This window comes from Lynx canadensis, chromosome B2, assembly GCF_007474595.2.
Source record: "Lynx canadensis isolate LIC74 chromosome B2, mLynCan4.pri.v2, whole genome shotgun sequence".
Lineage (NCBI taxonomy): Eukaryota > Metazoa > Chordata > Mammalia > Carnivora > Felidae > Lynx > Lynx canadensis.
Window position 1 is genome coordinate 5,358,713 of NC_044307.1, and position 12,546 is coordinate 5,371,258.

At 46.7% G+C, this 12,546-nt stretch overlaps 1 protein-coding gene across 2 annotated transcripts in view; it reads left to right on the forward strand.

Moving 5' to 3' along the window:
- The first annotated feature begins 305 nt into the window (after positions 1-305).
- DCDC2 (doublecortin domain containing 2) overlaps positions 306-12,546 on the forward strand; it is a 152,323-nt gene continuing 140,082 nt past the window's right edge. For both annotated transcript variants that reach the window (XM_030314740.1, XM_030314742.1), the window contains exons 1-2: positions 306-614; positions 5,374-5,428. In XM_030314740.1, the coding sequence (XP_030170600.1) occupies positions 322-614; positions 5,374-5,428 (348 nt within the window). In that variant the 5' untranslated portion in view covers positions 306-321. The remainder of the gene's footprint in view (positions 615-5,373; positions 5,429-12,546) is intronic.

A 12,546-nucleotide genomic window follows, 5' to 3' on the forward strand; every position in this document is an offset into this window, starting at 1 on the left:
CGTAGGCGGCTGCACCTGGGCTCGGCCGGTGGCCTGCGAAGCAGGTGTGGTGCGTGCACGGCGAGCGCTGATTGGCTGTCCAGACTTTGGTGAAATACCTGGACGTGGCCCGCGAGTCCGCAGCCCGCAGGGTCTCGGCTGGGTGCACGCCAGGCGCCCTGCAGCTGCTCCTTTTTTTTTTTTTTTTTTTTTTTTAACCGCGGGCTTGTCTGTTTCGCGTAGGTTTCAGGAAGCGACCCCCACGGGGTGCGTGCTGTGAGGCCGCCGGGCAGCAGAGGCGCCTCCCCGGAGGAGCCGGCCGGGCGGCGTCCGGCGGGGAAGATGAGCGGCACCGGCGCCAGGTCCAGCCACCTGTCCCAGCCGGTCGTGAAGAGCGTGCTGGTGTACCGCAACGGGGACCCCTTCTTCGCCGGCCGCCGCGTCGTCATCCATGAGAAGAAGGTGTCCAGCTTCGACGTCTTTCTGAAGGAGGTGACGGGCGGCGTTCAGGCGCCCTTTGGAGCCGTCAGGAACATCTACACCCCGCGCACCGGGCACCGCATCCGGAAGCTAGACCAGATCCAGAGCGGGGGCAACTACGTGGCCGGAGGCCAGGAAGCCTTCAAGAAACTCAAGTGAGTCTGTCTGTCCCCACCGCCGCCCACCACTGTACGCTGCATGAAAGTGTGGGGTTGGCTTGGGGGAAGCAGTGAGCCCCGCCTCGCCCACCCTCGGCGTGTCCAGGGGCTGTGACTGCGCGGAGCCCCTGCTGCAGGTGGGGTGGGGGGTTGAAAGTGTGACTGGAGAAGGAATTTCACTTGGGCAGCAGGAGGAACAGGAATCTTAGAAAAGTATTCAGTGACCAGACTGGTAATTTAGCACTTTCCGTTCTGTTTATCCTTTCCTCTTTTTTTCCTTTTTCTTGGAACCTGCCCTTTTGAGTTTAAAGATTTCTTAAAGATTATTTATTTAGAAGTATTGGATATTGTGTCACCAGAGGAGAAAATTGTTTTCTGCATTTCACCCCCCTACTGTTTAAATTCTTCCAGACTTGCATTCCGAGTAGAGCTGACCACGCCCCCACGGTTGTGACCCTCTCCAGCCCGCACAGCCTGCACGTTTATGCTATTAGCTTTATGTTTGGAAAAGCTTATTGGCTTACTGTGTTTGTCTACAGGTCTGTCTCTAGGTACTTGAGGGCTAAAACCTTCAAGCACGGGGGTCAATGTTGGTGCTTATTCCCAGGTCCTAGCAGAGAGGTCGCTCATAGTAGGTGTTCAGTGAGTGAGCAAACTGCTTAGGTCTGTGAAGAGAACGATCGTAAGCAAGATGTGACTGCTTGCCTTTAAGAGTTTACGATTGGGGCGCCTGGGTGGCGCAGTCGGTTAAGCGTCCGACTTCAGCCAGGTCACGATCTCGCGGTCCGTGAGTTCGAGCCCCGCGTCGGGCTCTGGGCTGATGGCTCAGAGCCTGGAGCCTGTTTCCGATTCTGTGTCTCCCTCTCTCTCTGCCCCTCCCCTGTTCATGCTCTGTCTCTCTGTCCCAAAAATAAATAAACGTTGAAAAAAAAATTAAAAAAAAAAAAAAAGAGTTTACGATCTAACAGGAGAGAGACTACATGCACACAGGAGTAACTGCGCTTAGAAAAAAAATAAAGTCCTGTGGAAGTTCACAGTTGAGGGAGATTATTCCTGGTGGGGGTGGGTATTGCAGGGCAGGTAGATTTTTAACAGTGCATAGTTTTTTGTTTTGTTTTGTTTTTACTGTGTTAATTGAAATATATTTCACATAGCATAAAGTTCACCTATTTTAATCATTTCTGTTACGTTCATGGAGTTTTGCAATATCATCACAGGCTAATATTAAAACATTTCCATCAGTCCAAAATGAAACCCCATCCCAATTTCCCTTTCTCCCCATCCTCTTGATGAGGGAACTTCGGGCAAGCTGAGGGCAAAGGACAGACTAACAGTCCTGCCCCTTCCTCCCCCACCCCCAGGTGGAATATGTGTGATATTCCTCAGACACTCCTGGCTACTCAAGAACAAAGGAAAGGGGTTTAAGTGTTTGCCTTGGTGGTGGAGGAAAGTAAGGCAGATGAGACATTAAATTCCCTTACTGCCTACAGCCCATTGACAAGTCCTTGAAACTAACAGAGTAACCTCCTTCTAGGAGCTCAGCTGCCTGGATGATGACACTTTGCTGGGGGCAAAAGGGAATCTTGGCTTAACAGTATCCTGACCCCCCCCAACCCCCCAGGATCCTGTAAGTCTACTTTAACATATAAAAATTCCTTTGGAAACGTCCTTTAGCTCAACTCTGCCATAAAATATATGCTGACAATCATACTTCAAGCTTATGGCCCCTCATATACCCCTGAAGGGCCTCGTGACTTGAGGTTTTACTAAACAGTAGTAAATGGCATTTTCCTAACAACCGCTAGACCCTCAAAGTTCTGGAAACCTTGCATCCAAAATATCTTAGAGACTTACTCTATCCCTAACCCCCTCCCAACCTGAGGGCATATAATAATCGGTTACCCGTCACAACCCCAGTGCAGCCCTTCCTGCCCACGGGTCCTGTCCCTGTGCTTTAATAAAATCACCTTTTTGCACCAAAGACATCTTCAAGAATTCTTTCTTGGCCGTCAGTTCCGACCCCCCCACCATCAGCCCAAAACCCCATCCGTCTGGCATCTGCTGATCTGTGCTCTGCACTCTATGGATTTGTCTGTTCTGGATATTTCATATCAATGGAATCACACAATATGTGGCCCTTTGTGTTCCTGGCTTCTTTCACTTGGCCTGAATGTTTCCCAGACTCGTGCATATTGTAGTGTGTATCACCACTTCATTCTTTTTATTGTTGAAGAATATCCCATGGTACGGCTGTGCCACATTTTGTTTCTCCATTAATCAGGTGATAAGATATTTGGGCTATTATGAAATGATGCTGCCAGAAACAATCGTGTGCAAGTTTCCACTTTTCTTGTTTATATATCTAGGAGTGGGATTCCTGGATTGTGTGGAAACTTTATATTTCATAGCTTTTAATATATTTTAATTGAAATTGAGCTTGGGCCTCAGGATAGCAAAAACTATCTTCAGCGTAAAGTGTGTGCTTGTGAATTCTGGTTTTAACTGTATAGAAATATTTTCCCAAATATCACTAATGTTGTCAAATACCATTTTTCTTTTCCTAAATTTGCTTAAACTGAGTTCTGAATGTTCTGCCTTTTCTTCTGCTGGACATTCTTTTTATGCGAGGTGAGGGATACATTTGGATTTAGTTTTCCCTTCTTGGAAAGCTCCTTTACTCTTTTAGCACCCTTTGTCTAACTTCATAGAAAAGAACTAAGTGAAACGATGTGCAAGACACTTAGATCTTGAGTCTCAAAATCAGACCTGAGACTGAGCTGATCATTAGCTGTGTATCCTTGAGCCACGGGACTCAGCTGGTGCCTCTTCCTGATGCGGACGAGGAGCGTAAACCGTTCCTACCTCCCAGGGTTGTTAGAAAAGCGAATGATGCGGACGTCAATGTGCTTTGTGAACACCAAAATGTCGTAGAAAATGCAAACCATCTGTACGTCCAGTTCCTTCCATCACGTACTTTGTTGATTTTTCTTTTATTAAATAATTCCTGTAAAAAGCAATGTCATGGGAATGGAAGTATATTTCAGAATCTATTAATAGCTCAAAGTTGCAGACTCACTTTTCTAACTCCCTGTTTTTTTGGTTTACTTGGCCCTGACCACTCAAAAGATAAAAAGAGGTCCAGTTCCAAACCAAATAGAAAGGTCACTTCAGAGTCATTATGTATAGGTAAGAGATCTGCATGGTTGTTTTTGCTTTTAGTTGACATACAAAAAAACTGAGTTTGTCATGACAGTTTCCGTTGCTAGTTTTCCATGCTGACGGATGAATAGTGGATTCATTTCAGTTAAAGGAGTAGTATCTATGGTTATCATGATTAGAAGCCAAGAAGATTTAAGTAATGAATATATTTGAAGCTTAGCAGTTGCAAGTTTACCTAACGGTTGGGGCAACTGGCAGAACAAAAGACAGGCCAGAAGATATTGAGGGTAATTTGAGTCATTTAGACCCTAAATGATGTTGGAGAATTTAGCATTGGTGGAAAAATAGTCCTCAAATGAAAATGATCATCTTGCTTCTTGAATTTCTTTTACTCAGATTTTTCCTAATATTGTTGAAACCATAATTAAACTTGAGGTAGTTATTAAACTTTTATTTTATAGCACAGGATTGTAAAGGTAGTTATTTTCCCCAAAATTTCCTATGCGTTTTTGGAAGTTGACTCTGCTTCATTAATCTTGTGGATCCAGGATCGCTTTTCTTCACATGATAGTTAACATGTTTTGCTGTTATGTCAGAAAGCAGTCCCTCCCTGCCAATTTGCAAAAGAGCCATTTTATTGCTAAGCAAAGGGAGTTCTGCACTGTCCTATGTAAACACTATTCATGTAAGAAAAATGTAATTTCCAGTGGTATTGATTAACTGAAGCATCCTATCCCAAAATGGAAGCAAAATAATAAAACATAGCTATAATTAATCCTAATATAAACTTTTTTTTTTTTTGCAACTCAGCGATTACAGTAATTGAGGTATCTGTCTTTGTATTTATGGTTATAAATTAAATGCTAGATTTATACTTTTTTATACTGAAACATTTATTTAGCACCTGCTCTGTATGAATCACAGTAGGGACCAGATCACAGTGGTGGACTTAGGGCTTGACATTGACCAAAGTATACAGTGTGTAGAATGATCACTAGTTAATATCTATAGCAAGTAGCAATGGAGTAATAGGGGTCTCCAGAGGTTAACTAGTTCAGCGATGTGCATTTTAGCCGAACCAATGCCTAAACCATCCCACATGGCTGAGCATTTCTGTATCATGAAGGTGCTTTCAAAGGGAAGAAGATTCCCCAGCCTTTCACAGATGGTCTAATGCCGTGCTATAGCAGTACTTTCTTTGTCTTGACCTAAAGGCTGTGTTTAATGGAACCATTAAGCACCATCACAGGCAAACCACTCTTTAGGTCAAAATTGACATAAGAATTAGAAACACCACATATATAGTCAGGGGCCAAATATTGTTGGGGGAAAATGTCCCCCCTAAGAAGTATGTATTTCCAAGCCTTCAGTTTCATTGAAGTTGAGACCAGAGGACATATATCCGCTCTGGTTGTTGATACTGAAAGCAGTTCCTACCACCACAATTGCTTTTAATTAGTAGCCACTGATTTTTTGCTTTAGGCGTAAGTATTTCCTATGGCTTGCTTTGCTTTTTAATAATTTTTAGTAAGAAAATTATATAACTGACTCAAAAGCAATAAAAGAAACCCTTATTGTTTTTCTTTTTCTCCCCCAGTTACTTGGACATAGGAGAAACCAAGAAAAGACCTATGGAAGTTGTTAACACAGAGGTAACCTAAATCACATTTTGAAGGTTCAAGTTAATAACAGGTGCCATATTTCTGGGTCTTAGAATTTGGATGACGTTCTAGTCGTTTATAGACAAAGGTGTAAATTTTTCAGGTTTTGCTTATGTTCTAGCTAATGAATGACCACTAGAGTTTAGTATCTGTAGCAAATACAAAGTGCATTAGTGAATTGGTTCTGGGTGTAATTTTGTTTGAAGGATCCACGACCGTTCAAAGTAGGCTGCCTTGCTTGAAATTGGTGACCGAGGCTGAATTTCTGGGCTAGAATGTGAGATGTGTGAATTCTTTAAAAATGAGCATCTATTTGCTCTGGATTCTGGGTCTCTGATGAAGACGTTGTGCCTGGCAAAGTGCAACAGGTGTGCAATGAATCTTTCTAATATGCTTTTTAAAAAACGATTGTCGGGGCGCCTGGGTGGCGCAGCCGGTTAAGCGTCCGACTTCAGCCAGGTCACGATCTCACGGTTCGTGAGTTCGAGCCCCGCGTCGGGCTCTGGGCTGATGGCTCAGAGCCTGGAGCCTGTTTCCGATTCTGTGTCTCCCTCTCTCTCTGCCCCTCCCCCGTTCATGCTCTGTCTCTCTCTGTCCCAAAAATAAATAAACGTTGAAAAAAAAATTAAAAAACGATTGTCCTTAATAAGGGAAGCATTCACCAGGATTCTCATTAACTTAACTTCTAATTGTTCTTGCACTTTGGAGCAGTGGCTGCTGTTTTCTCTTTAGCAAGGTCTGTGCCCCAGCCACACAGACCAGACTCTGATCTAGCAATGCACATCTTCCCTGTGAGAAACTCACCCCTTCCCTTCAGCCAGGAGACTGTATCTCTTTCATTCTGTTTCTTTTTTTTTTTTTTTTTCAATGTTTATTTATTTTTGGGACAGAGAGAGACAGAGCATGAACGGGGGAGGGGCAGAGAGAGAGGGAGACACAGAATCGGAAACAGGCTCCAGGCTCCGAGCCATCAGCCCAGAGCCTGACGCGGGGCTCGAACTCACGGACCGCGAGATCGTGACCTGGCTGAAGTCGGACGCTTAACCGGCTGCGCCACCCAGGCGCCCCTCTTTCATTCTGTTTCTAACTGGTGACTCCCTCCGCTTCTTTCTTCTTGCTGCATGGACCCTGCTGTGCTAATAACCCACAAAGACTTCCAGAGGGGATAAAGAGGAAGAAGGAGCAGAAGTTTGGGTTTGCAGAGGAGTTGGGAGAGGTGGCAAGAAACAGCGTGTCTGTGCTCGTGGACTACCCAAGTCCTCCCCTTCCACTTGTTCCCCTGGGCCCTCTGCCCCACTTCTGTCCTCCCCCGCCCGCCTTCCTGGTCTGGATGAGTAGGTCTTCATCCACTGTACTATGCATTCCCAGCCTCATCTTCAACACAGAGACCTTTCTCCCCAAAGTCCACACCATGACCACCCTCAGGGCCTGCTTTGAGCAAGGGGAGTCCCTACTTTCATTGCCAGAAAGGGAGAGTTTTCTGTTCCTGGCCCCCCCCCCCCCAAAGGGAACCGTGAATGTACTTTCCTGTAAAGGTATCGCTTCAACAGTTGGTTCTACAGTGTTCTTACTGTTGTTTTGAGGTAACACGCAAGCTCTTGTGAGTTGTTCTGAGAGCCTAACTATTACGTGTGTAGTTCCTACTGTGGGGAAGTACCTCTCTCTTTTCCACAGCCAATATACAGTCAAACTTTTAGAATTCAACAAGTGGAAAAGTTAGAGGATGATCTATGTTCAGGATTTGACAACAGACTATCAATAGACACTGGCCTTTCACAAAAATTGTAGATGCTGTTTTCTTGCTCTAAGGGGGTGATTCCATTCAACATTCGTGTCTTTGGAGAAAAGCTTGCACACTATGTTAAAGTCTATTGGTGACCCCTGTTCTTTGGAGGAAGATAGCCTATCTTATTCCCAACCACAGGGAGGGGTTCACAGAATCCTTGAAGTCGGTCCAGAATATGAATACCTAGTACCAGAGGGTAGCGAACAGTTTCAAAGGGGAGACGTTTCAATGCTCATTCAAAGATGTCCCAGTATGAAGGGTGAGTCAAATTGCTTATCGGAATTGGGGGCATTTCCCTCAAGTCTGAGGTCATGTCATACTGTTAGAGTTGTCTGGGTTGGGTACGTAATAAAGGCCATGACACTAATGCACATGATTCAGTTATCACAGTTGCTTAAAACATATTGGTTCTAGGAATTCCCAGTATGTGGTACTCTAGGAAGACCCTTGTAGTTCAGTTGGATGTGTAGCACTGTGTCCTAGCCACCGTGGTTCCATTTGCACACGTGGCAGGAAGCCCAGGCAGCGGGCGCTAGGAGTTAGTGGGACTCCTTCCCTTCTCCCAGAGCGTCCTCACCCACGTCCATGATATGACCTGGGTGCTCTTTAGATAGTTCAGAATTCAGACACCATGGTATCCACTTGCTGACCGCAGGTCACGGTAACAAAAAGGTACAGGTCACCTTGACTCTGGAAGTCCTTTTGTGGTTTCTGTCATTGCTTTTCTGTTCCACGAGGCTCATCTTTGAAGAGACACTGACAGGACAGCCAGGCCTGTTCTTGGTGGTCATATCACTGGGACGGAGAGAGGCGGACCTCTAATGGACCTCTTCTGCTAACCCCGAAGAAGTCCATGGTCTTATTCAGCCAACACTTAGGGCAGCAGGAGGAAGTGGGGGTGAAACAGGAAGAAAGGGGAAGAAGAAAAAGGAGACTGGAATTAGAAAATGACAAGGTGGCTGTGTGGTGGTTTGCACCTGCTCCAAGGTGAGATAGCACTGTGGGCTCAGAACAGACTTCTAATGCCTCCCTACATGCAGGTCTTGTTTTTACTAATATCCGGGTAACGAAAGCTCCTGGACTCTGCTTGTACTCTTGCCCCCAGTCCTCAGCCACTGAGGACCTTGGTAGCATATCTCTTATTTACATTCCCCATCTTCTCCTTGCTTCCTTCTCCCCTCCTCTCAGCCCAGGTACAGATCTCTTGTGATGTGTCCACGTTCCAAGTCAACTCACCAGTGTCTCTCTTTCCTCTGTCACCTAAGCAGAGGAGTCCTCTGTCCTCCAGTGCTAGAAGCCTCTGGTCTGCATCCGGGACACCTTTTGTCTCTTCCTTACCAGCCTGCACTGTGCTCTTGCCTTTTTGCTTTACCCGAGTGAGCTTTTTCTTACTTTTCCAATAACTGCTTTGCTTTCACGGGACTGGATGCCGATACCGAGCAGCATGGTGGGCAGAGAGCTGGGGGGTGGGGTGGGGTGCAAAACTCAAGAAGACCTGCGTAACCCCTCACCCTGAGGAACAACAGTCTTACGGAAAAGACGGATATACAAACATCTCTAGTACCGCCTGATAAGCGATTTCATTTGTTAGGGATTCAGTCCTGTTCGTGTCATGTGTCGAGCTGTTAAAGTGCTTTTGACTCCATCCTGTTGTGACAAAGCCATTCGTGAGCCCTTCAAGTGGAAGCTTCCTTCTTTGACGTAGTGTTGTAGATCGTTCCAGTCGTCCTGTGCTGTATTTCACCCATGTAGTGGCATCCTTTAGATTGTGACATTCTTTTTTTTTTTTAATTTTTTTTTCAACGTTTGTTTATTTTTGGGACAGAGAGAGACAGAGGATGAACGGGGGAGGGGCAGAGAGAGAGAGAGGGAGACACAGAATCGGAAACAGGCTCCAGGCTCCGAGCCGTCAGCCCGGAGCCCGACGCGGGGCTCGAACTCACGGACCGCGAGATCGCGAGATCCCGCAAGATCGCGAGATCGTGACCCGGCTGAAGTCGGACGCTTAACCGACTGCGCCACCCAGGCGCCCCAGATTGTGACATTCTTAATGTCACTCTGTGTTACTGTGTGGGAGGCCTTGGTGTACGTTATATAGGAGGGGACTAGCAGACAAATGGCTACAGAACACAGGTGCTGTGCTGGGGGCCGGTTGGGGGGGGTGTCCAGGCAGAAGTGAAGACTTCCCTGCTCTTTCTTTTGGGGGATTTGGGGCCCAGGGGAGAGGACTGGGGAGCAAACCCGCGATTGTTACCCAGGGCCCGGGTGCTGGGCTAGAGGTTTGCTGGGAGGACTGTCGAGTTGCAGGTGCTAGGTTTAGGGTTATGGGTCAGGGTCGTTTCTTTTCAACCTGCTTCTCTTAAGGTTTTGAGAACGTCTCTTCCTACAACTTGATTAAGGGAGATTATTTAATGCTCCCGTCCGTGTAAGAGGCACAGCGTGTCTCCCACTGAAAGAGTGGAAGTCAACTGGGGATAGAAGAGAGCGGACCCACGGCAAGCCGGCCGCAAAGTGAGCGCACGATGTGGCTTCTCCCACAGTTGCGCTGTGCACCAGCCGTAAGATGCCAAAAGGACCCCTCTTTCAGTGATTCCCGCCCTTTTACCGCTGACCTTCCAGACCTGCTTTGCGGTGCCCGTATTTTCCTGGGGATCTCGAATCGCTGAACCGCCTTCGCCTCATCACCACCCCCGCGTTATTCTCCACTTCTCATCTCACCTCCAGACCGCGATCCATCCAGAACTGAATCTGCTTCCCTGAGACACCTCCTCGGATCCTCCTCGGAGGACCCGAACCTTACCTAAGATGCTCCCCCTCCCCCCGTCTCAGCCTCCCTGCGCTTTCTCCAAGGGCCGCCCCTTGCTGCACCAAGTGAATGAATGCGGTTTCGTGGGACCGCAGGTGGGTTCCTGTTCTAGCTGCTTAGGCTCGGCTGTGTGTGTGTGTGTGTGTGTGTGTGTGTGTGTGTGTGTGTGTGTGTCAGAGCTGCGCATTCGGTTGTGAGTCTCTGGGAGGTCTGTGGGTTCTGTGCCGAACCCGGCAGAAATGGGCTGGTAATGGTTGTAATTCCCTACAGTCCCACATACTCCTTATCAACAGTTAAGGGAGGCGTCTCGTGCCTCCTGCGTGCTTCACTTCGCACGTGAGTGGGATGTTGCTAATGGCTAAAAGGTCTTACCAGCCACCATCTATTTCGATTTTGTTTCAGGGATAAAGTTAGTTGCAGGTAAACCTTTGTTTGTGTCCTAAGACACATTTATTGTCTCTGGAGCGTAATTTGGAGCCGTAGTAAATGAACGTTATCCAAGTAGCCAGGGTTGATTGTGTGCCCGCTGTGTGTCAGGCGGTGTGCTGCTGACCCACGAGCCAAGCCGCAGGGCCCCTGTCCTCATGGACTGGACGCTCTTTAGCTTCTCTTGCTTGCTGTGGTTGACTTTAACTCCGTAGACAGTGATCTTTGTTGAAGAACTTGTACATTTCCCTGGTTGGTTGGGGGGGGGGGGGTCCCTTGTTTGGTGGGCTAAACAGTTTTTGCACTGAATATCAGACTTCCTTGTCCTTTTTTTTTTTTTTAAACTTTTTGAACGTTTTTAAATTTATTTTTGAGAGACAGAGAAAGAGCATGAGTGGGGGAGGGGCAGAGAGAGAGGGAGACACAGAATCTGAAGGAAGCAGGCTCCAGGCTCTGAGCGGTCAGCACAGAGCCAGACACGGGGCTCGAACCCCCGAACCGTGAGATCATGACTTGAGCCGAACTGAACCACCCAGGGGTAACCGACTGAACCACCCAGGCATCCCCAAACTTCCTCATTCTTTTTTTAAATTTTTTTTTAACGTTTATTTATTTTTGGGACAGAGAGAGAGAGACAGAGCATGAACGGGGGAGGGGCAGAGAGAGAGAGGGAGACACAGAATCGGAAACAGGCTCCAGGCTCTGAGCCATCAGCCCAGAGCCCGACGCGGGGCTCGAACTCACGGACCGCGAGGTCGTGACCTGGCTGAAGTCGGACGCTTAACTGACTGCGCCACCCAGGCGCCCCCCAAACTTCCTCATTCTTAAAGGTACCTTGGTCTCATGTTCCAGTTCAGGCTTTGGTCTTTGACCTTCCTTGTTGGCTTCTTCTGTGGGAGTCTCCCTCTGTGGGCTCTTCTCAACCCCCAGTGAAAGTTTCTATCGATGCCTAATACAGAAGAACTTGGAGCTTTATTTTATTTTCTTGAATACTGCTCATGTGTGTTCTCAGAGTCCTCAGAAAAGATCATTTTTACCCCCTTCCTCACATTTATATTTTTTAAAAAATCAAGGATCGGTTTGGTTTTCTTCTTTTATCTGTTCTTTCTCATCTGCTAGTGGAGGTGCTAGAACATGTGCAGTGACAGGCAGAGGTCACGCTCGCCTCATTCTATATGATCTATCCAGGAATGAGTGTGCCGTCTGTCGTTCTGAGAGGTGGTGCCTTAAAAAGAAATCTGCAGATTCAAATCTGAGAGAAGATCCCAGTGAATGCCTTTGCAGAGAGATGGGAGCCTCCTTGTTGGATAAGCCGTCAGGTTGAATCCTCCTGAGTATGTGTCCCTCATCTTTAGACTGTTCAATTATGCAGAATTTGAGTAAACCTTGTGTCTTCCTAGTTGGGGGGAGCCCTTGCAGGAGCACCTTGGAGAGGAGGAGAGGTAGGGAGAGAGTTTTCTGCAACATCAAAGCTTTAGCTCCTCTGACAAGTTTGCGATAATGGGGGTTGTCTGCCCTTCAGGTCAGCTACTCTGGTGCACGTCTTTAAGGTTTTGAATATAACCTTTAAAACTTCATATCTCAGCTTAATCATTAATGCATACTCTCTAATGAAACATACTATGAAATTTGCTACTTAAAGGCTCTTGGTTGGAAATGGGATTCTAGACATTAAATTGGGTGTAATTATTAACCATACTGTGGGGAAGGCATGGGGCTCGGTGGTTTAACTCACTAATCGTTAGCCTGGGAATTCTGGGTTCAAAGGGGGAATGACTAAATAGTTAAAGTCCTAAATATTTCTTTAACTTAGGGAAAGATTTCCAGATTAAGGTAGACAGGTTTGCTGATTTAATGAGGACTCAAAGAAGATAAAGCCCACTTCAGTGAGTTCTTTCCACAGTAATTGAAGCCCCTCCCCAGTCCTTTATTTCCCCCCTTCCCCCACTTCTCTGAGGCAACTGCTAAGTAAGAGGCATTTTTTTCCAAGGATAGCTAGTTCCCATCATGGTCATGGTGACTTGCCAAGGCTCGATGAAGACACAGTTTTCTATTAAAGCACAACTGGCTATATTTCATTTTTCTTTCACA